General features: G+C 41.8%; 1 protein-coding gene across 7 annotated transcripts in view; it reads right to left on the reverse strand.

The window, feature by feature from the left end:
- The window catches only part of Gapvd1 (GTPase activating protein and VPS9 domains 1), a 131,251-nt gene that overhangs the window by 31,602 nt on the left and 73,089 nt on the right, over window positions 1-26,560 (reverse strand). For 4 of the 7 annotated variants that reach the window (XM_045132911.1, XM_045132900.1, XM_045132893.1 and 1 more), the window contains 7 exons: window positions 25,937-26,077; window positions 21,806-21,940; window positions 21,104-21,223; window positions 11,443-11,520; window positions 10,967-11,337; window positions 5,127-5,214; window positions 4,127-4,207 (listed from right to left, as the gene is read on the reverse strand). In XM_045132911.1, the coding sequence (XP_044988846.1) occupies window positions 4,127-4,207; window positions 5,127-5,214; window positions 10,967-11,337; window positions 11,443-11,520; window positions 21,104-21,223; window positions 21,806-21,940; window positions 25,937-26,077 (1,014 nt within the window). The remainder of the gene's footprint in view (window positions 1-4,126; window positions 4,208-5,126; window positions 5,215-10,966; window positions 11,338-11,442; window positions 11,521-21,103; window positions 21,224-21,805; window positions 21,941-25,936; window positions 26,078-26,560) is intronic. The other 3 variants (XM_045132920.1, XM_045132916.1, XM_045132907.1) reach the window with 1 other exon arrangement.

The following is a 26,560-nucleotide window of genomic DNA, read 5'->3' on the forward strand; positions in this document are numbered from 1 at the left end:
ATAAAACGTTAATCACTATAGAATCATATTTAGGAGGAATGGTACTTCTTGGGTACAGTTTTTGAGAGTTCATAAGGGCTCTAAAAAGGGGGCAACTTTAATTTAGCTAAACAGTCGTCTTAATCATAATGTTGCCTTATTAAAGCTGTTTTCCTATTAACATCATTCTTTAAAATTTTATTCTGGCCAGGCGTGGTGGTGCACACCTTTAATCCCAGCACTTGGGAGGCAGAAGAAGGAGGATCGCCATGAGTTCAAGGCCACCCTGAGACTCCATGCGAATTCCAGGTCAGCCTGGGCTAGAGTGAGAACCTACCTCGAAAAACCAAAAATAAAAATAAAATTTATTCTGGTACTGGAGAGATGGCTCAGTGGTTAAGGTGCTTGCCTGCAAAGCCAAATGAGCTGGGTTCTAGTTCCCAGTACCAACATAAAGCCAGATGCACAAAGTGACACATGCATCTGAAGTTCATTGCAGTGAATAGAGGTCCTGGTGAAGCCACATTCTTTCTATCTGCCCCTCTCTTTCTCAAATAAATAAATAAATAAAATATATTTTTTAAATATTCAAGAAAATAATTAAAGCAAAACTAGCAAGCAGAGCTAAGGGCGTAGTTTAGTAATAAAGTGCTTGCCTATCCCGCATAAGCCCCTGAGGTCAATCCCAGAAATGTTAAAACAATAATTAAAAAAAAACACTACAAATATGAAGATACAAACATTATTTTCATTGTAAAACAATTGGAAATAATTTATATACTCAATAGGAAGAGAATAGTTACACTGTAGTGAATAAAAGTATTTTATAGCCAACAAAAGTGATTTAAAAACCAACTTGTCTGGTAGAAACTGAACAATTTATAAATGACATGGAAAAATATGATACAATGTTACATATGTAATCTCACTCAATATGGAAATGCCTCCATGTACAAATACTGAAAAAGGAGATAAACACCATTTTTTAAAAAGTTTTTAGCGTACTATATGGCCAGGCTGAAAAGAAAAGTCTGTTCATAACATTTTAAATTGACTTAAGGCTGACTACAAACAGGTTGTTTGGAATAAGCAGAAATTTCTGCAAGCTTTTGTAAGCATACCCACAGAAAATGAACTATTTGGGGCTGGAGAGATGGCTTAGCGGTTAAGGCAAGTGCCTGTAAAGCCTAAACACTCATGTTTGATGCTCCAGATCCCACATAAGGCAGATGCACAAAGGTGAGGCGAGTGCAAGGCTACACATGCCCACTAGGTGGTGCAAGTGTCTGGAGTTCAACTGTAGTGGCTGAGACTCTGGTGTGTTAATTCTATCTCTCTCTCTGTCTTTCTCTCACTCTAAAATAAAAATAACTGGGTTGGTCATGGTGGTACATGCCTTTAATCCCAGCACTCAGGAGACAGAGGCACAAGGATTGCTGAGTTCAAAACCACCCTGAGACTACCAAGGGAATTCCAGGTCAGCCACCTGAGCGAGAGCAACACCTACCTCAACAAAACAAAACAAAACAAAAAAAAGGGCTGGAGGGATGGCTTAGCCATTAAGGCATTTGTCTGCAAAGCCAAAGGACCTAGGTTCAATTCCCTAGGACCCATGTAATCCATATGCACAAGGGGGCACACATGTCTGGAGTTTGTTGGCAGTGGCTAGAGCCTGCCTATTCTTTCTCTCTGTCAAATAAATAAATAAAAACATTTTTAAAAGGTGGAAGAGGAAAAATATAATAGTGAATTATTTGGGCCAGAGAGAAGGCTTAGCAGTTAAGGCTCTTGCCTGCAAAGACAAAGGATCCAGGTTTGCTTCCCCAGGACCCACATAAGCCAGATGTACAAAGTGGCACATGCATCTGGAGTTCATTTGCAGTAGCTAAAGGCCCTGATGCACCCATTCTCTCTCTCTCCCTCTATCTGCTTTTCTCTCTCTCTCTCTCTTTTTTCTTTTCAAGGTAAGGTCTCCCTCTAGCCCAGGCTGACCTGGAATTCACTATGTAGTCTCAGGGTGGCCTCGATCTCATGGTGATCCCCTTACCTGTGCCTCCCAAGTGCTAGGATTAAAGACATGCACCATCACACCTGGCTATCTGTCTGTGACTCGCTCGCTCGCTCGCTCACTAGCTCAGATAAAGTAAATAAAAAATTAGCCAGGAGGCCCAGAAGTACCCACCCATTCTGTCTCTGTGTTTGCAAATAATAATTTTTTTTTCAAAAATTTATTCTAGGGGCTGGATAGATGGCTTAGTGGTTAAGGCATATGCCTACAAAGCCAAAGGACCTCAGTTCAGTTCCCCAGGACCCATGTAAGCCAGATGCACAAGGTGGTACATGCATCTGGAGTTTGTTTGTAATGGCTGGAGGCCCAGGCATGCCTATTCTCTCCCTCCCTCTCAAATAAATAAATAAATAAAATTTTTAAAAGTGAAAAAAATAGTTATTCTACTCAGCTTCCAGTCTCAGCATCAAGAATCAAGGAAAATGTATCATTTATAACTTCTTCAAAGTCATCAATTAAAAAAATTAATGCAGTACTAGAGAAATAGCTTAGCAGTTAAGGCACATGCCTGCAAAGCCAAGGACCCAGGTTCAAGTCTCCAAGTCTCATGTAAACCAGATGCACATGGTAGTGCACACGTCTAGAGTTCGTTTGCAGTAGCTAGAGGCCCTGGAGTGCTCATTCTCTCTCTCTCTCAAATAAATAAATAAGACTGTTCTCCAGAAACTTATCTTTAAAAAAAAATTAATCGAAAGCTATTTTTCCCAGCGTAATTCACATACATAGTGTTCTAATGTAAGGAACTAAGAAACATAGACAATATGTATAAATATCTTGCCAGAAAGACAATGTCTTTCCAGTTCTTCCCAACCAGAATGGAAGGACCTGGCCAGCTGACGTCATGATCTGACCTGAGGCTCACCATACTGAGCACAGGACCTGGCATGAATGATAGTTTACAAGTATCTGCCGATGGATAGCACAGGCTAGGTAGGAACCATATCCAATAAAGCAGGGTGGAACATGGTAGGACATGGAAGTACACCTAGATATGTATGTTTGCACATCAGACCAACACGCACTCCATGAGATGCTGCATGTTCTGTGCTCATTGCTTAGACAGAATGGTCTTTTGAATATATTCTATTTTTAATTTAAAAACTTCATTATACAGCTGAGCGTGGTGGCATATGCCTTTAATCCCAGTACTCAGGAGGCAGAGGTAGGAGGATCACCATGAGCTCGATATAGTGAATTCTAGGTCAGCCTGAGCTAGAGTGAGACCCTGCTTCAAAGAACCAGGAAGAAAAAAAAAAAACATTATAACTTAATAGGATGATGGGATAGCACACCTTAAAATCAAAATTAAAAAGGTGAAAAATAAATTTTCCTAGAGTGCTCTACAGTATCTAGGAAACAACATACAGCTATCAAATTCAAGGCTGGGTCATTAACACTTCTTCGCAGACTCTTTGCTTCTAGGGTGCTTGTCATATGTGCCAGAGCAGTCACTGTGGAAAAGCAGATGCTCAAGAAGGAAAAACCTCCCTACTTGATTTTGATTTTCCTTGGTTGACACAGCAATGTCACAATGGTTTAAGCTGTAAAAAATTAGTAAAGCTTTTAACTTTTGCTACAATGGTAGGCATTTGTGATAGTGTTTAAACGAATATTTAACGGTGAAAAACAGGGGAAATAATTAGGTAAAATGGAATTTCATTGTGATTCTGAATAAACTAGAGCAAACTATATATAGATACAAATTTAGCATCCTATGCTCAATGTTAGAGATCACTAATCTTCCCATGGTCCCAAGATTCTGCATGTGCAGCACCACTCTCTCCAACAGGCGCATGGCATCATCCCCTACATGTGAGCCCAGAGGCTCAGGATCAGGGCCTTATCAGAAAAGGTTATGATGATGATGATGATGGTGGAGGTGGGTGGTTTGCAGGAAGAACACACTGAAATCCACTGTGGCTGCAAACTGGAAACCTCATAGCCATGAAGACCATTCTCCCCACTGGACACACACAGACACACTCTTCTAAAAAGGCAACGCTTATGGCACCCAAGAAAAAGTGTTATGAAATATGTGCTCTGGGAATGAAGGAGCCAGGGAGCCCATGGTCTACAAACCTGTGAGTGTTGAGAATCTGTCAGGCCCCAGATCATCTTTGTCTTTTTCTTGTTTTTCTTTCTTTCTAAATGGTATAGGAGCTGGAAATTAAATAAAGTCAGTAGTGTGACATATAACATACTGCACTACTTGGAAGTTAACTGGTGTGTCAACATTTCTAAGTGCAAGGAGATTGAAAAGTTTAAAAGCTAAGAAATCCTAAGTGTGAATGATAGTCATTCTTTAAAACAGCATTGAAGGCTCTGAAAACTTTCCGAATCTGATATGAAGTTGTCTACCATAGAAAGAGTAAAATCATGAAGATCCACAGGGACTAAAAACAAAAACAAACATAAAAAAACCCACAGCCTCAATAGTCTCTCCTCAAAAAGAGCAGAGCATCTGTCTCGTCTGCTCCTCCCACCAAGTGGGCTTGGGCTTGGTGTAGCCTAGAAGCAGCTTCCCCAGCTCCTTGGCACCAAAACATGGGGAGAGGCCCTTGAAAGAGGCTCTTAGCTTTTAGACGATCACTTCTTTCAGGAAGAGAGGCTCTTGCCACCTCACATGATGCCAGAATATTCACTAAAAACAAACATTTTTACAACTACCTTCCCAAATAGACACTTGCTAACATGTAGGGTGCACACATTTTCAATGCACGTAGACATAAAAGCTTAAGTTGACTCCAGGAACAGACAGGATGAATATCATTAAATTAACAATAGCATCCCAATTTTCCTGCAATAAGTGATAGTGATAACATGCCAAAAGCTTTTTCTGCTTAATCTCAATGACATTTAAGCAACAATAACTGGCAAGACATCCATTTATGAAATGGCTACCACTTCCTACAAAGAACATTGCTAAACCCCTGCCTTTGCATTCTTCTGAATGAAGCAATTTCTATACTCTCAAAATGGTTCGAAACAGACCCAGCATTCACACAGAAGTGGAGATACTGGCTCTCCCAAGAGTTCTGGGGCATTACTAAGACAACATTCTAAAAGTTTATAAAATTACCTTTTGGCATGGCTGAAACAAAACGTTTTCTCCACCAAGGTCTGTTCCTGTCTGATTTCTCATCATCACTATCTTTGCGTTCTTCAGTCTGTAGAAAAAGTTTGATGCTTTATTTGAAGTTGAGCACCAGGAAAAATTGCTATGAAAAGGATTTCAGTTAAGTCTGTGAAACACAAAAACCAGTCCTAGTTGCCCTAAAGTAAAACTTCTTTTGGGAACAGGGCAAGGCAGGCAGTGCTAGAAACGGAACCCAGCATTTCATAAACGCTAGGCAACCACTGTCAACTCAGCCACATCCCAGCACACAAAACTATTTCTTTTGCCATGTAGGAATCTTCTAGAACATGAAAGTATCCTTTGCAAGCGTTCAATTGAAATCTGCTGGAGCACAGGCACTGTCTCACTACTATTCAAACTAAAAGATTAGGGTAGAGACTGGTATAGAATAGGAACCTGAACCCAAAGAAGATCTATGGAGGGCTTGGGGTGAAGTGGTAAGGGTGTGCTACAGGTGCAAGGCTCTGGGTTTTACCCCCAGCACCATGGGAAGCAAAACAAACAACAAAACCGTAAGTAAATGCAATGCAAATTAACTCTACATGTGTAGTAGAGATGACAGCAGTCACTTGTAGTAATGTAAGACTGAGTGTGTACTGCATACTGACACTGAGCAGAAGGGTGCGTGCGCGCGCGCGCGTGTGTGTGTGTGTGTGTGTGTGTGTGAGTGTAACCTCTTTTATCTTCAGAGCAGCCTTGGCAGAAAGATCTACATATCTATATGTATCTATCTAATTTGAGACAGTGTCACTCTCTTCAGTTCAGGCTGGGCTCAAACTCATGGCAATTCTCATGCCTCAGTCCTTGAGTACTGGAACTACCGACATGAGTCTCAATGCCCAGCTCTTACATGTGGAACAGTGGACCCTCACACTAAATTTGACCAACTCCAAAGTCTAGCTTTAGTAGCCAATTATATAGCATCATGAATTCTGCTCATATCAGATGGCAGGGTCTATAAATTAATTACTAGGCTATAATGTTACCACAAACAAACCTCTTAATTTTCCTTTTTTCCATCTACAAAACTGGAATTAAAAATATCTTCTTCAGACGGGCGTGGTGGCACACACCTTTAATCCCAGCACTCGGGAGGCAGAGATAGAAGGATTGGTGTAAGTTTGAGGCCACCCTGAGAGACTCCATAGTGAATTCCAGGTCAGCCTGGGCTAGAGTGAGACCCTACCTAAAAAAAAAAAAAAAAAAAAAAAAAAAACCACCAAAAAAAATCTTCAGAGGCTGCAGAGATGGCTCAGCAGTTAATGGTGCTTGCTTGCTTGCAAACTCTGATGGCCCAGATTTGATTCCCCAGTACACAGAGTGGCACATGCAACTGGAGTTCGTTTACAGTGGCAGGAAGCCCCGATGTGCCCATTCTCCCTCCTGCCCACACCTCTTCTCTCTGCCTCTCTCTGCTTTCAAATAAACATAACAACAAATATAAAAATAGTTTTGGGCCGGGCGTGGTGGCGCACGCCTTTAATCCCAGCACTTGGGAGGCAGAGGTAGGAGGATCGCCATGAGTTCGAGGCCACCCTGAGACTCCATAGTGAATTCCAGGTCAGCCTGGGCTAGAGTGAGACCCTACCTTGAAAAAGAAAAAAAAAAAAAAAGTTTTGGGCTGGAGAGATGGCTTAACGGTTAAGCGCTTGCCTATCAAGCCTAAGGACCCTGGTTCAAGGCTTGATTCCCCAGGACGCACGTTAGCCAGATGTACAAGGGACACATGCATCTGGAGGTCCTTTGCGGTGGCTAGAGGCCCTGGCGTGCCCATTCTCTATCTATCTGTTTCTTTCTCTCTCTGTCTCTCGCTCTCAAATAAATAAATAAAAAACAAAAAATTTAAAAAAAAATAGTTTTAAAAAGATCTTTACGTTATTCCTGTGACTGGAAAATCAGGCCCCAGGGAGAGAGAAGTGGGCCTGTGGTGGTTTGATTCAGGTGTCCCCATAAACTTAGGTGTTCTGAATAATAGGTTCCCAGCTGATGGAGTTTGGGAATTAACACCTTCTGGAGGCAGTGTATTGTTGGGGGTGGGCTTATGGGTATTATAGCCAGTTTCCCCATGCCAGTGTTTGGCACACTCTCCTGTTCCTGTTGTCCTGATGTTGCCCAGGGGTGATGTCCACCCTCTGCTCATGCTGTCATTTTCCCTGCCATCGTGGAGCTTCCCCTTGAGTCCATAAGCCAAAACAAACCCCCTTTTTCCCAAAAGCTCTTGGTCAGGTGATTTCTGCCAGCAATGCAAACCTGACTGCAACAGGGCGTCTATGCCAAAAAGAAGTTATCAGACTCATCAAATAAATACATGCAGAAAGAATAATAATAGGCGGCCTCACTGCTGGAGAAAGAAGTTACAAGTACAAGACAGGGAGAAAGACAAACTCTCTGTTTCTAGACTGAGACTGACCACATCTGTGAGTTCATGGTTCTCTATACAGAGAAAGGAAAATAGAGAAATGGGAAATTTGTGAACACATACCCACAATCTCCAGCTCTGTCCTTTGAAAGGCTCTGGAAGAACCACCACCTACAATAATGAATGCTGACTCATCACATTTTCTAAAAACTAGTTTTGGGGCTGGAGGGATGGCTTAGTGGTTAAGGCCCTTGCCTGCAAAGCCAATGGACCCAGGTTCGATTCCCCAGCACCCACGTTAGCCAGATGCACAAGGGGGCATACGCGTCTGGAGTTCATTTGCAGTGGCTGGAGGCCCTGGCATGTGCCTATTCTCTCTCCCTCTTTCTCTAATAAATAAATAAATATATAATAAATTTAAAAAAAAAAAACTAGTTTTGGCTAGAAGAAACAAAAAACCTTAACAAGTAACAGGTCTTGAGCCACATACTTTTCTTGAAAGTATGAGTTCCCCCCAGAAAAAAAGAACATTGGAGGTGTTATTCAGAAGTGAATGGAGACAAATGTGAAGAGGTTTGTTTTTGTTTTTCAAGGTGGGGTCTCACTCTAGCCCAAGCTGACCTCAAATTCACTATGTAATCTCAGACTGGCCTTGAACTCACAGTTATCCTCTCTCTGCCTCCTGAGTACTAGGATCAAAGGCATGCACGCTGGTGCACCCATGCTCTCTTTCTCTCATAAATAAATAAATAAATAAATAAATAAATAAATAAATAAATAACTTATTAGGCTGGGTGTAGTGGTACATACCTTTAATCCCAGAACTCAGGAGGCTTAGGTAGGAGGATGGTTCTGAGTTTGAGGCCAGCCTGCTGAAACTACATAGTAAATTCCAGGTCAGCCTGGGGTAGAGTAAAACCCTACCTCTAAAAAGAAACTTTAAAAAAAGGTGTGTGCATGTGTAATTTTTAAAAAGAGTTTGGGCAGACGTACCCCATGGGTGTGTACAATGCTACATCCAAAAGCCAGAGGTTGTTACAGAAAAGTTCCATGTCAGGGGTGTTATACCTCTCAGTGAGTCATTGTTAAGGGAGGCTCTTAAGAACCCCCAAACAATACAGGCCACTTCCAAAGCTCTTGGTTGCCCACCAGAATTAAGTGGTAAGATGGTACTGCTAAAGATACCACATGCTGCAGTTGCAGGACACTGAGAAATCAAGCTTAGAACTGAGCTGAAAGCCTCTTCCCTGATGATTAGCTATAATAGTTTTGGAAAGTGCTATGCAGGTTACTATGGGAGAAAAGTTATCAATAGCCTTAACCAGTTGTGGATGGTGTAGCCAGCCAAACAAGATGTGCCCTCTAATGCAATAGTGATATGTCTGTAATGGGAGTAACCAGTTGCTCTCAGATTGGATTTGAGGTCAATTCCACAGGAAGTAATTCATGTGTTGTATTGAAAACTTTGTCAAAAGCCTATAGCTGGGAAGGCCGTAAGCTCCAGGGAGGAAACTACTACTGCTGTTCAGCTAAATAAATATTTTATACCCACCAAAATGCCCTCTAAATATTTATGTTTATGTCCATACACAAGTGCTGCTATCACTTTTAGTTAAAAAAAGCCTCTCATTTTAGATAGTAGTGACTATGGGAATATTCCAAAACTCATCAAAGTGCAAAGAACTTCTCACCCCTAAATGTGACATCTCTATCACCCCCTCCAAGAGTCAGGGACGACTGGGGAAGAGGTGGCAGAAGAAAATTTAAAAGCCAAAGGATGAGGAAGGAGTACTTTGAAATGCTGTCTTCCCGGCAAAAAGTGGCCGAGACACTCATGACCTTACAGCAGTGTTGTCACCTGCACAAAACCTGCATCATTATTTTGGACCCATCAACATGTTGTCATGGATGAAGGAGAGCAAAAGTAAATAAATAAAATGACACTAAAATGGAAGAGAGTGCTGGCGTGGTGGCGCACACCTTTAATCCCAGCACTCGCAGGTAGAGGTGGGAGGATCGTCAAGAGTTCAAGGCCACCCTGAGACTACATAGTGAATTCCAGGTCAGCCTGGGCTAGAGTGAAACCCTACCTTGGAAAAAAAAGAGGAGGAGGAGGATGCTGGAGAGAGGACACAGGTTGAGTTCCCCAGCACCCATGTAAAGGCAGATGCACAAGGTGGCACATGTGTCTGGAGTATGTTTGTAGCAGCTAAAGGCCCTAGTGCATCCATTCTCTATCTACCTCTCCCTCACAAATAACTAAATAAATAAGCCGGATGTGGTGGCACACATCTTTAATCCCAGCACTTGGGAGGCTGAAGTAAGAGGATTTCTGTGAGTTCAAGGCCATCCTAAGACTACATAGTGAATTCCAGGTCAGCCTGGACTAGAGTGAGACCCTACCTTGAAAAAAATAGAAGAGGGACTAGCTGGAAAGAAGGTGTTTAGTGAGAGAGGGTGGGGTAGGGGGAACAAAGAAAGTAATGGGGAAGAGATTGTGACCAAAATATATTGTGAATATGTATGGAAATTGTCAATTAATAGAAAAGAACATTATGAACTAAGCATGGTAGCACATGCCTATAATCCCAGCACTCAGGAAGCAGAGGCAGGAGGATCACTGAAAGTTCAAGGCTAATTTGGTATATATAGTGAGACCCTATCTCATAAAAACAAAACAAAGCCGGGTGTGGTGGTGGCGCACGCCTTTAATCCCAGCATTTGGGAGGCAAAAGTAGGAGAATCATAGTAAGGTTGAGGCCATCCTGAGACTAGATAGTGATTTCCAGGTCAGCCTGTGGTAAAGCAAGACCCTACTTTCTTGGGGGGGGGGGGGAGAAAAAGAAAAAGAAATCTACTTAAGAAACAAACAAACAAACAAGTTAAGCAGCATCTGGGTATGCACAGGTAGGGAGTGAGAATCTGATGGTAATAATGTGTGAGTGTTCCTTTTCAGATGGTGATGGTTGGTTGATGATGTGTAGGAGGACGTGCTTATTTGCAGGAAACTGAAAGTTTTCAGAGGTGAGGGAATAAGCATCAGGTTAGCAGTTTACTACCAAAGAGGAAGTGTTCTTTGTACTTCCAACTTCTTTTTATAACATTAAGATTTTCAAAATAAAAAGTAATATATCTCACTTGACCATCTCAAAAGGTTACTGTGAGTTTTGGATGAAATTGAAGAGTTACAAGTATCTAGAAGTATCACAACAATGGAAGAGAGAATTACTACAAAACCCAACTTGTTTCATAAGGCTTACAGTGGAGGTTATATTAGACTGTAACATCACCTTTAACCACAACTACAGACAGTCCTTCTGAATCCTGAGTTTAAATAGTTCAAGTTCATTCACCATGAGGATCTGGCAGACAAAACCCTGAGCAGGTCACAATGAGCAAATTCAACCTGGCTTGGGTTCCTTACCTCTCCTCTGGAGGAGTCCTTACTCGGGGATGAAGATGAAGAGTGAGGTGCGGCCATCAAGGAAGTAGCACCAATGGCTGCAGCTGGAGGGAGTTCTCGTTCTTCATTCCCAGGACGCCGGTTCCAGCTGGGGTCACTCATGGGCCGCCGGGCAGAAGATACTATGTCAGAGCTCCTGCTGCGAACTAGTCTCTCAGGGTAAGAGTGCCTTTGCTTGAATGCTTCCATTTCAGCTGGAGTTAAAATGTGAGAACCAAAAGTGGGCAACCTGGCCTCACTGCCTCCCACTGCTCCTTCAAGGATTGGAGGATCTGGTGGTGGATGTGAGGGCCTGGCGTAGTGAACCTTTGGCCTTACCACAGCAGAAGCCCCTGCAACACAAAGATGAAGCTTTGGAGCCAAGACATATAACCAACCCAACAAAGGCATTAATCAAGGTTTAGTTTCATGCTTCTGTTTTTGACAAGACTGCTTACCCTCGTGAGAAGAAAGTGGATCAAACATGGCAAGCAGAGACTCTGACTGAGAAGGAGGAGAGGTCAGCTGGTGGGCACCTAAAATGAGAGGGCAAACCAAGAGATTGAGCCAGGGTGAGACAAAGAGGGCTTCCCCACAGCAAAGCTGGAGCTCTTCCATGGTTTTCCTTTTCTGATCAATTACAACTTGAGAAGCATACTAGAAATAAATATCAAATCTAATTACTTCAAATTCACTTCACATTTTTATCTTCCCACATGGATTTTCATTACATTTAAGAGCCTCTCCATGTTGATTACCTCGAATGGGCAAATGTCATTATGGTTAATGCACACAGCACATTCCCAGAAGACCAGAGCCATGGTTTCCAGAATGTCATAGCAGAATGTTTCTGTGGTGGCTTGAATCAGATGTCCCTCATAAACTCATGTGTTTTGAATGCTCAGTCCCAAGCTGGTGGCAATTTGGGAGGTGGAGACTTGCTGGAGGAGGTGTGTTGTTAGCCAGGGTTAGGAGTGTATAACCAGTTAGTTCCCTCTTGCCAGAGTTCAGCTCACTCCTGCTGCTTCTGCCAACTGCTATGACTTCTACTCTACCATTCTTTCCCTGCCATACTAAAACTTCCCTTCAAGACTGTAACACAAAATAAACCCTTTCCTCACATTAGCTGTTTTGGGTCAGCACTGAGAAAGTAGCTACAACACTCACCTTTCCACTCTATGAAACTAGAAGCAGGGGCTGGGGAGATGGATCAGTGGGTAAGAGCTCTGTGTAAGCATGAGAAACTGAATACAATATTCAGGACACATTAAAAAAGCTATGTATGTCCTGACATCCCATAACCCCAGTGCTTAGTGAGATAGAGACAGGAGAATTGCTGGATCTCAGAGGTCAGCTGGTCTAATCTAAAACTGAAGCGTCAGATTCAGTGAGAGATTATCTAAGGGAAAAACGAGGAAAAGAGCTAGGAGAACACCTCATGGTTTCTTCTGGCCTCTCTACATCCAGTGCGCATCCACACATGCAAACATACAGACACTACACACACCTAAAAAAAAGAGGCGATAAATCAGAAGTGGTGGTGCATGCCTTTAATCCCAGCATTCAGGAGGCAGAGGTAGGAGGATCACTGTGAGTTCGAGGCCAGCCTGAGCCTACATAATGAATTCCAGGACAAACTGAGCTAGAGTGAGAAACTACCTCGAAAAAACAAAACAAGCCACACATGGTGGTGCACGCCTTTACTCCCAGCACTTGGGAGGCAGAGGTAGGAGGATTGCCATGAGTTCAAGGCCACCCTGAGATTACATAGTTAATTCCAGGTCAGCCTGGGCCAGAGTGAGATCCTACCTCAAAAAAAAAAAAAAGGCAATAATATTAAACAAGAGGAATGATTTGAAGAACTGTAAAATTTTAAAGTCTAATGTTGCTTTTCACAAATGACTTTGAATTTTAAAAATAACCCATGAGATAAATATACTATTCCATGAAATAAGCTTCTCAGGTATACAATTTGGGGGCTATGAAGAAAGCTAAGTAAAGAGCTTACCTAACAAACATGAGGACCTGTGTTTAATTCCCAGTACCCATATAAAATGCCAGGCAGGACTGGAGGGATGGGTTAGTGGTCAAGGCACTTGTGCCTACAAAGCCAAAGGATCCAGGTTTGACTCCCTAGGACCCAGGACCCATGTAATACAGATGTACCAGGTGGCACATTTGTCTGCAGTTTGTTTGCAGCAGCTGAAGGCCCTGGAGTGTCCATTCTCTTTCTTTCTCTCTCAAATAAATATAAGTAAAATAGTAAAAAATATGATAAAAAGCTGGGCGTGGTGGCACACACCTTTAATCCCAGCACTCGGGAGGCAGAGGTAGGAGGACTGCTGTGAGTTCTGAGGCCACCCTGAGACTCCATAGTGAATTCCAGGTCAGCCTGGGCTAGAGTGAGACCCTATCTCAAAAAAACAAAAAAAAATAAAATAAAAATAAAAATAAAAATAAAAAAATACCAGACATACCTGGCACATGCCCATAAACCCAGAAAGACCCCTGGAACTCAGTGGCCACTCAGCATAGCTTAACTAATGAAAGGAATGAAATGATCCTAAGGTTGTCTGCTGGTCTCCATGTGCACACTCTCACAGGTAAAAATTCACACACATGAACATGCATGCACACACACCCAATGACAAAAAAATAAAAAACTATAAAATGGCCAGGCGTGTGGCACTCAGGAGGCAGAGGTAGGAGGATCACCCTGAGGTTACATAGTGAATTCCAGGTCAACCTGAGCTAGAGTGAGATCCAACCTCAAAAAACCAAAAAACAAACAAAAAAAACCCACTACAAAATGTACAATTTTAAGCTATATAACCAAAAAAAAAAAAAAAAAAAAAGATTCTCCTCATATGTCTAAGCACTCAAAACCAGAAAAATTAAAAAAGGTAAGTATACAGAGACTAAAACTTCCAATAAGAAGAAATTATTAAAACTTTTTTAAAAAAGCTTCTAAAATGTAAAGCTGTATATTTGCAGATGAATAATATTACTATGCCTTTTACTTTTTTTTTTTTTTAAATATTTTATTTATTTATTTGAGAGCGACAGAGACAGAGAGAAAGCTAGATAGAGGGAGAGAGAGAGAGAGAATGGGCGCGCCAGGGCTTCCAGCCTCTGCAAATGAACTCCAGACGCATGCACCCCCTTGTGCATCTGGCTAACGTGGGACCTGGGGAACCGAGCCTTGAACCGGGGTCCTTAGGCTTCACAGGCGAGCGCTTAACCGCTAAGCCATCTCTCCAGCCCTGCCTTTTGCTTTTTGCTTTTGTTCTATACTTTATACTTCTATCACTAGAAAGCTAGCTAAGAAAAGTAGTTCTCAAAATTTTGGTCTCAGGACTCTTTTACAACCTTAAATATCATTGACTGTGAGCCTGGCATAGTAGCCCATGCCTTTAATCCCAGCAGTTGGGAGGAAAGGTAGGAGGATCACCTTGAGTTTGAGGCCAGCCTGAGATATGGCAAATTCCAGGTCAGTGTAGGCTACAGCAAGCAAGCAAGACTGTACCTGGGGAGGGGGGAGATTTTTTTGATGTGGGCATGGTAGCACACACCTTTAATTCCAGGGCTCCAGAGACAGAGGGAAGAGAATCTGTTGCAATGGAAATCTAGATGCATGTACCACCATTTTGCACACCTAGCTTTACACAGGGACTTGAACCTGGGCCATCAGGCTTTGCAAGCAAATACCTTTAGCCATTGACCCATCTCTCCAGCCCAATCTTAAAAACTTTTGTTTGAATAAAATGAAAACATGTACTTTTCTTATTGTAGCATCAGGCATTTCTCACAGTAGACCCTTTAGTGGAGAGTGGATTGAGAACTTAATATCTAATTACAGAGCTGGCTTAGTGGTTAAGGCATTTGCCTGCAAAGCATAAGAACCCAGGCTTGATTCCCCAGTACCCATGTAAGCCAGATGCACACGGTGGCACATGTGTCTGGAGTTCATTTGCAGTGGCTAGAGGGATCTGCCCCCCCTTAAATAAATAAATAAAAGTAAAATATTGAGGGCTAGAGAGATGGTTTAGTGGTTAAGCACTTGCCTGGGAAGCCTAAGGATCCCAGTTCGAGGCTCAATTCCCCAGGACCCACGTTAGCCAGATGCACAAGGGGGCGCACGCGTCTGGAGTTCATTTGCAGTGGATGGAAGCACTGGTGTGCCCATTCTCTCTCTCCCTCTCCCTCTCTTTCTGCCTCTTCCTTTCTCTGTCTGTCACTCTCAAATAAAAAAAAAAAAAAAATTTAAAGAAAAAGTAAAATGTTGAGTAAAAAAAAAAAAAAGAAGATCTAATTACAGGAAGATGGAAAGATGGGTCAGTGATTAAAGGCTCTAACTTGCAAAGCCTAACAGCTCAAGTTCAATTCCCCAATATCCACATAACACTGATGAAGAAAGTAACACAGGTATGTGGAGTTCATTTGCAATGGCAGGGAGGCCCTGAGTTTCCATTCTCTGCCTGCCTCTTTCTCACTCTCATAAATAAACACTTAAATAAATAAAGAATAAAAATATTTTTGTGCTTATTGTTACTGCTCAAGTGTTAGGGCTTGAGCCTCTCCCAGCAGAACTACGAAACCTACATACATCTTCAAGTGTGAGCCAGGTTCCCATTCCCTTTAGTGTGTGTGCTCTTTCATTTGTTCACACTAAAGAAAACACAGGACTAGAGAGATGGCCCAGCAGTTAACAGCTTACTAACAAAGGCTAACGGCCTGGGTTTGATTCCCCAATACCCACATAAAGCCAGATGCACAAAGTGGCACATGCGTCTAGAGTTCATTTGCAATGGCAAGAGGTCCTAGCACACCCATACTCTATTTCTGCCTTTCTTTCTTTCTCTCTCAAATTAATAAAACTATTTTTTTGAAAAAAGAAAACACAAAGCCAGGGTTGGTGGTACACACCTTTAATCTCAACACTTGGGAGGCAGAGGTAGAAAGATCACCATGGGTTCCAGGCTACCCTGAGAATACAGAGTGAATTCCAGGTCAGCCTGACTAGACTGAGAGCCTACCTCAAAAAACCAAAAGAAAAGAAAAAACAAGGGGGCTGGGGAAATGGCTTAGTGGTTAAGGTGTTTGCCTGTGAAGCCTAAGGACACCAGTTCAATTCCCCAGAATTCACATAAGCCAGATGCACAAGGAGGCGCATCCGTCTGGAGTTTGTTTGCAGTGGCTAGCGGTCCTGGCATGCCCATTCTCTCTTTCTCTCTATCTGCGTCTCTCTCTCTCTCCCTCATAAATAAATAAATAAAATATTTTACAAAAAGAAACCACAGGCCAGGAAGTTGAAAAGAAGACATAAAGGGAAGAGAAAGGAAGGGAGGAGGATACTTAATAGGTTGATATTGTATATATGTAATTACAATGATTATAATGGGGAGGAAATATGATGGAGAATGGAATTTCAAATGGGAAAGAGAGGGGGTGGGGAGGGAGGGAATTACCATGGGATATATTTTATAATCATGGAAAATGTTAATAAAAATTAAAAAAAAAAAAGAAACCACAGGAAGTAGTACTAACTGATACACTGAAACAGCATGACATTGTAAAGAAAGTGTTATGAGTTAAAGTTCAATATGCTTAAGGTTCTTATTTTTTTAGTTATTGAGGTAAAACTTATGTTTTGAAATGAGAGCATAAGAACATGAATAGCATTTAATGAATTTTTCCTAACTGTAATAATGATAAATTGTATCAGTTCTTAGAAGTAATGAAAGAAATAACAATGAAAAATGCTACTTCTTTGGGATTAGAGAGATGGCTCCGTGATTAAGGCACTTGCCTGCAAAGCCTAAGGCCCTGGCTTTGATTCCCAGTACCTATGTAAAGCCAGATGCAGAAGGTAGTACATGCCTCTAGAGTTTGTTAGCAGTGGCTAGAGGCCCTGGCGCACCCATTCACTCCCACCCACTTTCTTTCTCTCTACCTCTCTCAAATAAATATTTCTTTTTTATTTATGAAAGAAAAAGAGAGAGAAAGAGAGAATGGGTGCGCCAGGGCTCCAGCCAATGCAAACAAACTCCAGATACATGCACCACAATGTGCATCTGGCTTATGTGGGTACTGGAGGATAGAATCTGGGTTCTTTGGCTTCACAGGCAAGCGCCTTAATTGCTAAGCCATCTCTGCAGCCCAATAATTTTTTTTTTAAATGCTACCTCCATGGGGCTAAAGGAATGGCTTAGCAGTTGAAGTGCTTGCCAGCAAAGCCAAAGGACCCAGGTTCGATTCCCCAATACCCACGTAAGCCATATGCACAAGGTGGTGCATGCATCTGGGGTTCCTTTGCACAGCTGCAGGTCCTGCTGTGACCATTCTCTCTCTTTTTTCCCTCTCCTTTTTTCTCTCTATAAAATAAATAAAAATAAAACACTTTTTAAAATGCAATTCTTTTTTTTTTTCCAATTTTTTTTAAGTTATTAGCATTTTTATTTAAAAAATCCCATGGTAATTCCCTCCCTCCCCACCCCCCACACTTTCCCCTTTGAAATTCCATTCTCCATCATATTACGTCCCCATAGCAATCATTGTACTTACATATATACAATATCAACCTATTAAGTACCCTCCTCCCTTCCTTTCTCTTCCCTTTATGTCTCCCTTTTAACTCACTGGCCTCTGCTACTAAGTATTTTCATTCCCACGCAGAAGCCCAGTCATCTGTAGCTAGTATCCACATATGAGAGAGAACATGTGGCGCTTGGCTTTCTGGGCCTGGGTTACCTCACTTAGCATAATCTCTTCCAGGTCCATCCAAAAAAATGCAATTCTTTAAAAAAAAAAAAAAAAGCTACTAAAATGCTACTTCCAGTTTTCTACCTGCCAGGTGAATGAACGTAAGCTTTTACGAGGCAGGACTAATCATGTAGTTTCCAACTGAGTTAGTCTACCTGCCTTTTCTTTAATTTGTGGTGGTGTGGAGGTAACAATATGGAAAGAGCCCAGTTGAGAAAGGAGACGGGATTTATTCCCTTCCATTTAGTGTGGATGTTGTAAAGGAGGTTTAACTGCCACAGTAATTAAGATATTCACAAGCCCATGGGAAAAGCCATGTGGTTTCAGTGGTGCTAAAGCCCATCTACAAGGCAAAATACAAGAACACAAGTATAAAGATGACATAATGAAGCCCATTACTTTGTAAGCTAACTTAAAATTAAAAAAATACGTTTGCACTTTTAGCAGCAGATTGGACTACACAGCATTATCCTGAGGGAAAAGACAATTCAGTTTCTTGGTTTTGGGTTTGTTGGGGTTTTTTTGTTTGTTTGTTTGTTTGTTTGGGGGGCAGGGATTCAAGGTAGGGTTTCACTCTAGCCCAGGCTGACCTGGAATTCACTATGTAGTCTCAGGGTGGCCTCGAACTCATAGCAATGCTTCTACTTCTGCCTCCTGAGTGCTGGGATTAAAGGTGTACGCCACCACACATGACAATTCAGTCTTTTTAACTTTAAAATTAATCATTTGTACTAACGTAGTAGTTACCTTATCATTGCTGGGACAAAGCACTCAACCAGCTTATAGTTTTGAGGGGAAGTTTCATCATAGCAGGGAAATCATGTTAGAGCACACAGTCACAGCATCATATTGTGTCCCAGCAACAGAAAGGAAGTAGCCTGAGTGAGCTAGCATTAATAAGCCTGCCCCTCCCTCAACAGTGACATCTCCTCCAACAAGGCTCCACCTCCCAAAAGCTCTACCAGCTGGGGACTCAAGTAGAAGGCTTAATCACAAATGCATGAGGAAAACCAGACGTGGTGGTGCACACCTTTAATTCCAGCACTCAGGAGACAGAGGTAGGGGGATAGCTTGAGTTCAAGGCCAGGTGAGACTACACAGTGAATTCCAGGACAGCCTGAGCTAGAGCAAGATCCTACCTCAAAAACAAACGAACAAACAAACAAAAAAAGGCATGAGGATATGAAAGACATTTCACATTCAAACTGCCACAACTACTATATGTCAATTGTACAAACTGATGGATCTTATGTTCATAAGGGTAATTTTTTTTTTTTTTTTTTTTTTTTTGGTTTTTTGAGGTAGGGTCTCACTCTGGTCCAGGCTGACCTGGAATTTACTCTGTCATCTCAGGGTGGCCTTGAACTCATGGCAATCCTCCTACCTCTGCCTCCCGAGTGCTGGGATTAAAGGCGTGCGCCACCACGCCCGGCTGGTAATTTTTTTTTTGAGAGCAACAGAGACAGAAAAAGGCAGAGGGAGGGAGAGAGAGAAAGAATGGGCACGCTAGGGCCTCTAGCCCTTGTAAACAAACTCCAGATGTATGCGCCACATTGTGCATCTGGCTTATGTGGGTCCTGGGGAACCTAGCCTCAAACCAGGGTTCTTTGGCTTCACAGGCAAGCACTTAACCACTAAGCCATCTCTCCAGCCCCACATAAGAGTATTTTTAAATGAAATAGAAAAGTATCAGTATTCCACATACTAATGGCATAACATGTTTCAATACATACTGATATTGTAGTTTATTTTACATAACAATATGAAATGTATAATTCACTAAGAGCACATTGCTTACATACACCATTCAATGAGCTTTGTCAAATACCTCAAGACTGTTACCACTCCACAATTAAGAGTGCAAAAGTTGCCTGTGTGAGGTGGCACATGCCTTTAATCTAGCACTTGGGAAGCAGGGATATGAGGATCACTGTGAGTTCAAGACCAGCCAGACTACAGAGTGAGTTCCAGGTCAACCTGGGATAGAGTGAGAAACTAAAAAAATAAAAATTTGGAGCTGGGCTTTTAATCTCAGCACTTGGGAAGCAGATATAGGAGGTTTGCCATGAGTTCAAGGCCACCCTGAGACTATATAGTGAATTCCAGGGCAGCCTGAGCTAGAATGAGACCCTAGCCCAGAAAAAAAAAACTGCAAAAGTTTCCAAAAATAAAAAACCAAAAGATCCAGATTCAATTCCCCAGGACCCATGTAAAACAGATATACAAGGTGTTGCATGCATCTGAAGTTTGTTTCAGTGGCTAGAGGCTCTTGTGTGCATTCTCCTATTCTCCCTCTGTCTCTCTCTCCCCCCTCCCCCCCTCCGTCTCCATCCCCCCTCCCCACCCCTTTCTCAAATAAATAAATAAAGTAAAATAAAAATACCATACTTATGTAGATTTTCCAAATGCTGACATACTTTCATTACAGAATATCAAAATTTATATATTTTGGATTTTGAGACAGGGTCTCACTCTATAGCTGAAGCTGGCCTCAAACTTACAGCAGTTCTCCTACTTTAGCTTTCTGAGTTCTAGGCTTACTAGCATGAGTTGCCACTTAGCACAAAGTACTTTTTTAAAATTTATTTATTTGGGAGAGAGAGACATAGGCAGAGAGACAGAGAATGGGCATGCCAGGGCCTCCGGCCACTGCAAACAAACTCCAGATGCATGTGCCCCTTTGTGCATCTGGCTTACATGGGTCTTGGGGAATTGAACCTGGATCCTTCGGCTTTGCAGGCAAGTGCCTTAACCACTAAGCCATTTCTCCAGCCCCACAAAGCACATTTTTATATCACTACCAATCTCATCAAAAAGTCTTTAAATAATAGAAAGCTGTTAAGATCATATAGAAGGCTTTCCTTTATTCCTATATTGGTGAGGGGGGAGCATTCAAGGTAAGGACTTGCTCCAGCCCAAGTTTAACTTGGAATTCACCACGTACTCTCAGGATGGCCTCAAACTCATGGCAATCCTCCTACCTTCTGCCTCCCACCTTCTGCCTCCCAAGTGCTGGTATTAAAGGTGTCTGCCACCACATATGGCGTTTTGTTTTGTTTTGTTTTTTGAGGTAGGGTCTCACTCTAGCCGAGGCTGACCTGGAATTCACTATGGAGTCTCAGGTTGGCCTCAAACTCATGGCAATCCTCCTACCTCTACCTCCTGAGTGCTGGGATTAAAGGCGTGCTCCACCATGCCTGGCTCTTTTTATTTTTATTTTTTTTTAATATTTATTTATTTATAATCAGAGAGGGAGAGAGAAAGAGAGCCTCCTGCCACTGCTACCTACACCCATTGATGAAATCACAGTAACATGACATATCATTTTAAAGGATCCTTTTTATTCCCACTACTTACCATGAGTTATTTCATCCATGTCTGGACTAGTTACAGAATCTTTACCCCCAAAATCAGAGCTGCACTCAGACCTCAGGTCTTCAATCTTATTGGGAATATCCTCAGAGGTAGCACTTATACCTTCAAAAAACATAGCAAAAAAATAAGCAGCAAGGAAAAGAGAATAGCCACAAAAATCCTATGAAATTTGGAGAAAACCTAACTTAAATTTTGTATATTCCAAGCCTATACATGCAAGTACTAATATGACTTTTGTTACATTTTTATTCAATTATGTTTACCTGCTGTAAAATACAACCTAATCTGAATTATCATGTGATATCTAAACTAAATATCTAAATACTGTAGCAAGGCTATCATGAATAGAAAAACGTATAGAGGGACAGTTTGTTGATTATTTCAACAGGCTATAACAGCCACACATTAAGTTCTCTCATAGATTTAGATTTATGAAAATAATTCTGTCACTACTCATCTCTTAAATAAAAGGTATCTCTTGGAGTTGGGATGTGGCTCAGCAGTAGAGCACTAGCCCAACATGCACAAAGCCCTTGGTATCAATAGCCAGTATCACACCAGAAACAACAACAACAACAAAACAAAACAACAACAAAAGAAAATCAATCTCTTGGGTATCACTTTATAAATAAGAAGGTTGGGAACACTTTCAAATTTCTAGTCCTTAAAACAAGACAGACATACCGGACACGACACTGAGGCCTGGTGTGCTGGGGCGGGAACTGACCTCCCTGACATCCGTATCATCAGAAGTGCTGCCCAGGCCAGAACAGCTCTCAAGCTCCTGGAGGCGCTCTTCCTGCTTTAAGTCTGGGGCTTCTGTACAGAAGACAGGATAAGTCACATAGTGACACTGTGAGCATGCCACAATGTCAGATTTCATGACCCACATACACAAAGCTATCAGGGTGTAAATGAAATCAGTGTGAATAGATATCTAAGTCTAGAGCACTTAGCAAAGCTAACTTAGATCAAGTAAGAAAGGTTGTGATTTGAACTCAACATAATCCAGTTCATTGTATATAGACAACATTGTATATAGATAACAACTGTTTCTTGCTCACTAGTATCATAAAGCATCTGATTAGTTAACATGTAAACTGAACAAGAGAATATGGGATAGCTTTATATCAAATTAACTCTGTCTCAATTGCAATGTATTTCAAAAGGACATTAAATGGTTAATTATGGCAGTGCATGTCTATAATCCAAATTCTGAGGAGGAAGAGGCAGGAGGATCATGCTCAAGACCAGCCTGGTCTACATACTGAGTTCTAGGCCAACCAGAACTAAATAAATAGTGAGATTGCTGAATCAAAAATCAAAGTAAAACACACTAGCTTCTATAAGGTTCAGAGAACAATGTAGGAGAGGGATCAGAAAGAATATAAGAGCCCAAGGATGAAGAGAAGTGCAGTAGCATGCTGTTTCCCAGCCATGACATGGCTGCTGCATTTATAATCTCACAATGACTGTCATAATCTACACAAGACCACATAATGTTGGGTGTATCAACATTCTATCATAGATAATGGAAGAGGACACAGGACCCTGTCCCTCCCTGAGGAGTTGCTAACAGTTTGCGGTAGCTAGGGGAGTGGGAGACATTTTCTGAAGTGGTGATTGGAAATAACTACATTCTAAATAACTGGCACCAGGCATGGTGGTGTATGTTTTTAATCCCTGGATGCAGGAGGCAGAAGTAGGAAGATAATTGTGAGTTTGAGGCCAGCCTGAGACTACATAGTAAATTCCAGGTCAGCCTGAGCTAGAGTGAGGAAGACTGTAACTCAAAAAAAAAAAAAATAAATAAAATAAATAAATCAAAATAAATAACTCACTCAGTGGATCATACCAACAGATGAAAAAGAAAGAAAGAAAAAAGGCATCAGGGCTGGAAAAATGGCTTAATGGTTAAAGTGCTTGCCTGCAAAGCCTAAGAACTCATGTTTGAAACTCCAAGTCCAACACAAGGCACAGTGGTGCAGTGGGCAATGTTGCACACACACCACAAGGTGGTACACACATCTGGAGTTTGTTCACAGTGTCTGAAGGCCCTGGTGCACCTTTTTTTTTTTTTTTTTTTGCCTCTTTCTCTCAAAATAAATAAAATTTTAAAAAAGAATAAAGGTATCAAAGTAGAAGAGGGACTAGCTGAGAAGGAATTCAGTGGAAGAGGGATAGGGGACTAAGAACAAGAGGATTACGATCAAAATATATATGTGTACAAAAATTATCAATAAAAATAATAAGAAAAAGAAACACAAAACAGCTTTTTTTATTTTTATTTATTTATTTTGTTTTTGTTGAGGTAGGTCTCACTCTAGCCCAGGCTAATCTGGAATTCACTATGTAGTCTCAGGGTGGTCTTGAACTCCCGGCAATCCTCCTACGTTTGCCTCCTAAGTGCTGGTATTAAAGGCATGTACCACCACACCTGGCCTAAACAGCTTTTTTTGTTTTTTTGTTTTTATTTTTTTGTTTATTTTTATTTATTTATTTGAGACCGACACAGAGAGAGAGAAAGAGGCAGAGAGTGAGAGAGAGAAGGGGCACGCCAGGGCTTCCAGCCAGTGCAAACAAACTCCAGACATGTGCGCCCCCTTGTGCATCTGGCTAACGTGGGTTCTGGGGAATCGAGCCTTGAACCAGAGTCCTTAGGCTTCACAGGCAAGCACTTAACTGCTAAGCAATCTCTCCAGCCCGTGAACAGCTTTTTTAAATTAAGTAATTTGCTTGTTAATTTCTTGGTTTTCTTAGTCTCACTCTGTAACCTAAACCTTGAATTCATAATCCTCCTATCTCAGCTTTCCCAGTTTTGAGATTACAGACACGTACCACCACATTAAACATCTTTTAAATATTTTTTTGTTTATTTTATTTATTTGAGAGTAACAGAGAGAGAGAAAAAGAGGCAGAAAGAGAGAAAAAAAATGGGAGCACCATGGCCTCCAGTCACTGCAAACAAACTCCAGACGCATGCGCCCCCTTCTGCATCTGGCTAACGTGGGTCCTGGGGAACCAAGCCTCGAACCGGGGTCCTTAGGCTTCACAGGCAAGCGCTTAACTGCTAAGCCATCTCTCCAGCCCTAAATATCTTTTAAAAGGGACAATCAGGTGTGCTACAGCAAGAGTCTACTTTGGAAAAAGAGTGGGGATAGGGGAACAGTTTCTCCTCAGGGATAAAATTAAGCATGCTTGTCAGGAAATCAGATTGCAGGGTCTGAGCTGGGCTGCTACTCCTATCCTGGGATGAGTTGGTGGGCGATACTGAAGTCAGGAACCCAGTAATGAGGTGCAATCAATTGAAGGCAAACTGACCACAGAGTCAGAAAGCACCATGTGAACTGATACTATCCAATAATGAACTTTTTCTTTTCTTTCTTTCTTTTTTTTTTTTTTTTTTGTGGTTTTTCAGAGTGCTGGGATTAAAGGCATGTGACACCATGTCCGGCTTTCTTTTGTTTTTAAATAACTAATCTAGCTATTTGCCTTTGTATGTGTAAAGGTAAACCAGAGACTCTTGCTGCTACACACACCCATCCTGCACTAATAGATGGCTGGGGTGCTAAACTCAGGCCATCAGGCTTTGCAAAGAAGTGCCTTAACCACTGAGCCATCTCACCTACCCCTGATTTTTTGTTTTTTCTTATTGGAAAGAAAATATCCCAATTTTCCACTTTCTAATTTTGTTGTTGTTGTTTTTCCAAGGTAGGGTCTTGCTGACATGAATTCACTATGTAGTCTCTAGGTTGTCTGTGTAACTCATGGCAATCCTACTACCTCTGCCTCCCAAGTGCTATGATTAAAATCATGTGCCCACCATGCCCAGATCCATTTTCTAACTTAAAAAAAAATTTTAATTACTTAATTTATTTGAGGGAGCAAGAAAGAGGCAGAGAGAGAGAGAATAGACACACAGGGCACCTCAAATAAACTCCAAACACATAAGCCACCTTACATGGCTTACATGGGTCATGGGGAATTGAACCAAGGTCCTCTGGCTTTGCAGGCAAACACCTTAACCGCTAAGCCATCTCTCCAGCCCCACTTTCTAGTATCTGCCCCCCACCCCCTAGGGTCTCACTCTAGCTCAGGCTGACACCTGTAATTCACTCTGTAGTCTCAAGGTGGCCTTGAACTCACAGTGATCCTCCTACCTCTGCTTCCCAAGTGCTGGGATTAAAGGCATGTGCCACCACGCCCAGCTCCACTTTCAAATTTTTAACATTATCCCTGCCTCCTATTTGTCATATATACACTTGAGACTGTGTACATGCCTGCAATCCCAGCACCCCAGAGGCTAGCTCCACTAGGAAGAATTTAACTTTGAGACCAGCCAGTGCTACCATGGTGGTTTGATTCAGGTGTCCCCCAATAATTAGGTGTTCTGAATGCTAGGTTCACAGCTGATGGCAATTTGGGAATTAAAGCCTCCTGGAGGGAGTGTATTATTGGGGGCAGGCTTATAGATGTTATAGCCAACTTCCTCTTGCCAGTGTTTGGCACATTCTTCTGCTCCTGTTGTCCACCTGATGTTGACCAGGAGGTGACGTCCACCCTCTGTCATACCATCATTTTCTCCTGCCATCATGGAGCTTCTCCTTGAGTCTGGAAGCCAAAATAAACCCTTTTTCCCACAAGCTGCTCTTGATTGGGTGATTTCTGCCAGCAATGTGAACTGATTGCAATAGCTATCTAGTCAAGTACTGTCTCAAAAATCAAAACAAACAAAAAATATATTTGACAAAATATACCTAGTACACATTGAAAATTCTGCACAAATGAAATAGCAAACAATGACAGCATACTAACCTGAGTCACTTGGCAATACCTCTACGCTCCAAGCTTCGCTTGTTGTCTCTGATATGGTTGAACCCGTGCAGGGGTCAAGAAGCACTGACCCTGAGCCCGGAAGGCACAGCAAACTGCCTAACATGTTCTCTGCTGCTGCACCTGTACAACCAGTGTGGAGCAAAGCGTTAGAAGAATCTGGTGCAGGGGGCAGTGGTAGAGGAGAAAGGTCAAACACTAAGCTAACAAAACTTTTACCTAAAACAAAGAAACCAAGGTAGGAATGATTCCACTCAAGCATACCACTAAAACCCACAAAGTTCCCATTTGTTCACAATGACACAATCTCCTTTTCATCAGTTTCCTCTGTTTACCATTGTTACTCCATTGAGAAAACACTTCATGTCAAGTTATTTCAACTAGCTTTCACCTTGGCTTTTTCAGTAAAATTTACATGTTATCCCTAATACCTTTGTATAACTTATAGACCTACAAGGATTACAAAAACTCAGCAAATTTGACCACAGAAGGCTATACTGGCCAAACATGATTTTTACTGGCACATTAACAACATACGCTGCTCTGAAAAAGCAACAACATATATTTTCAGGAAATGAGACATCTTCATGCCACTGCAAATGGAGC

Source organism: Jaculus jaculus, chromosome 1 (assembly GCF_020740685.1).
Source record: "Jaculus jaculus isolate mJacJac1 chromosome 1, mJacJac1.mat.Y.cur, whole genome shotgun sequence".
Classification (NCBI taxonomy): Eukaryota; Metazoa; Chordata; class Mammalia; order Rodentia; family Dipodidae; genus Jaculus; species Jaculus jaculus.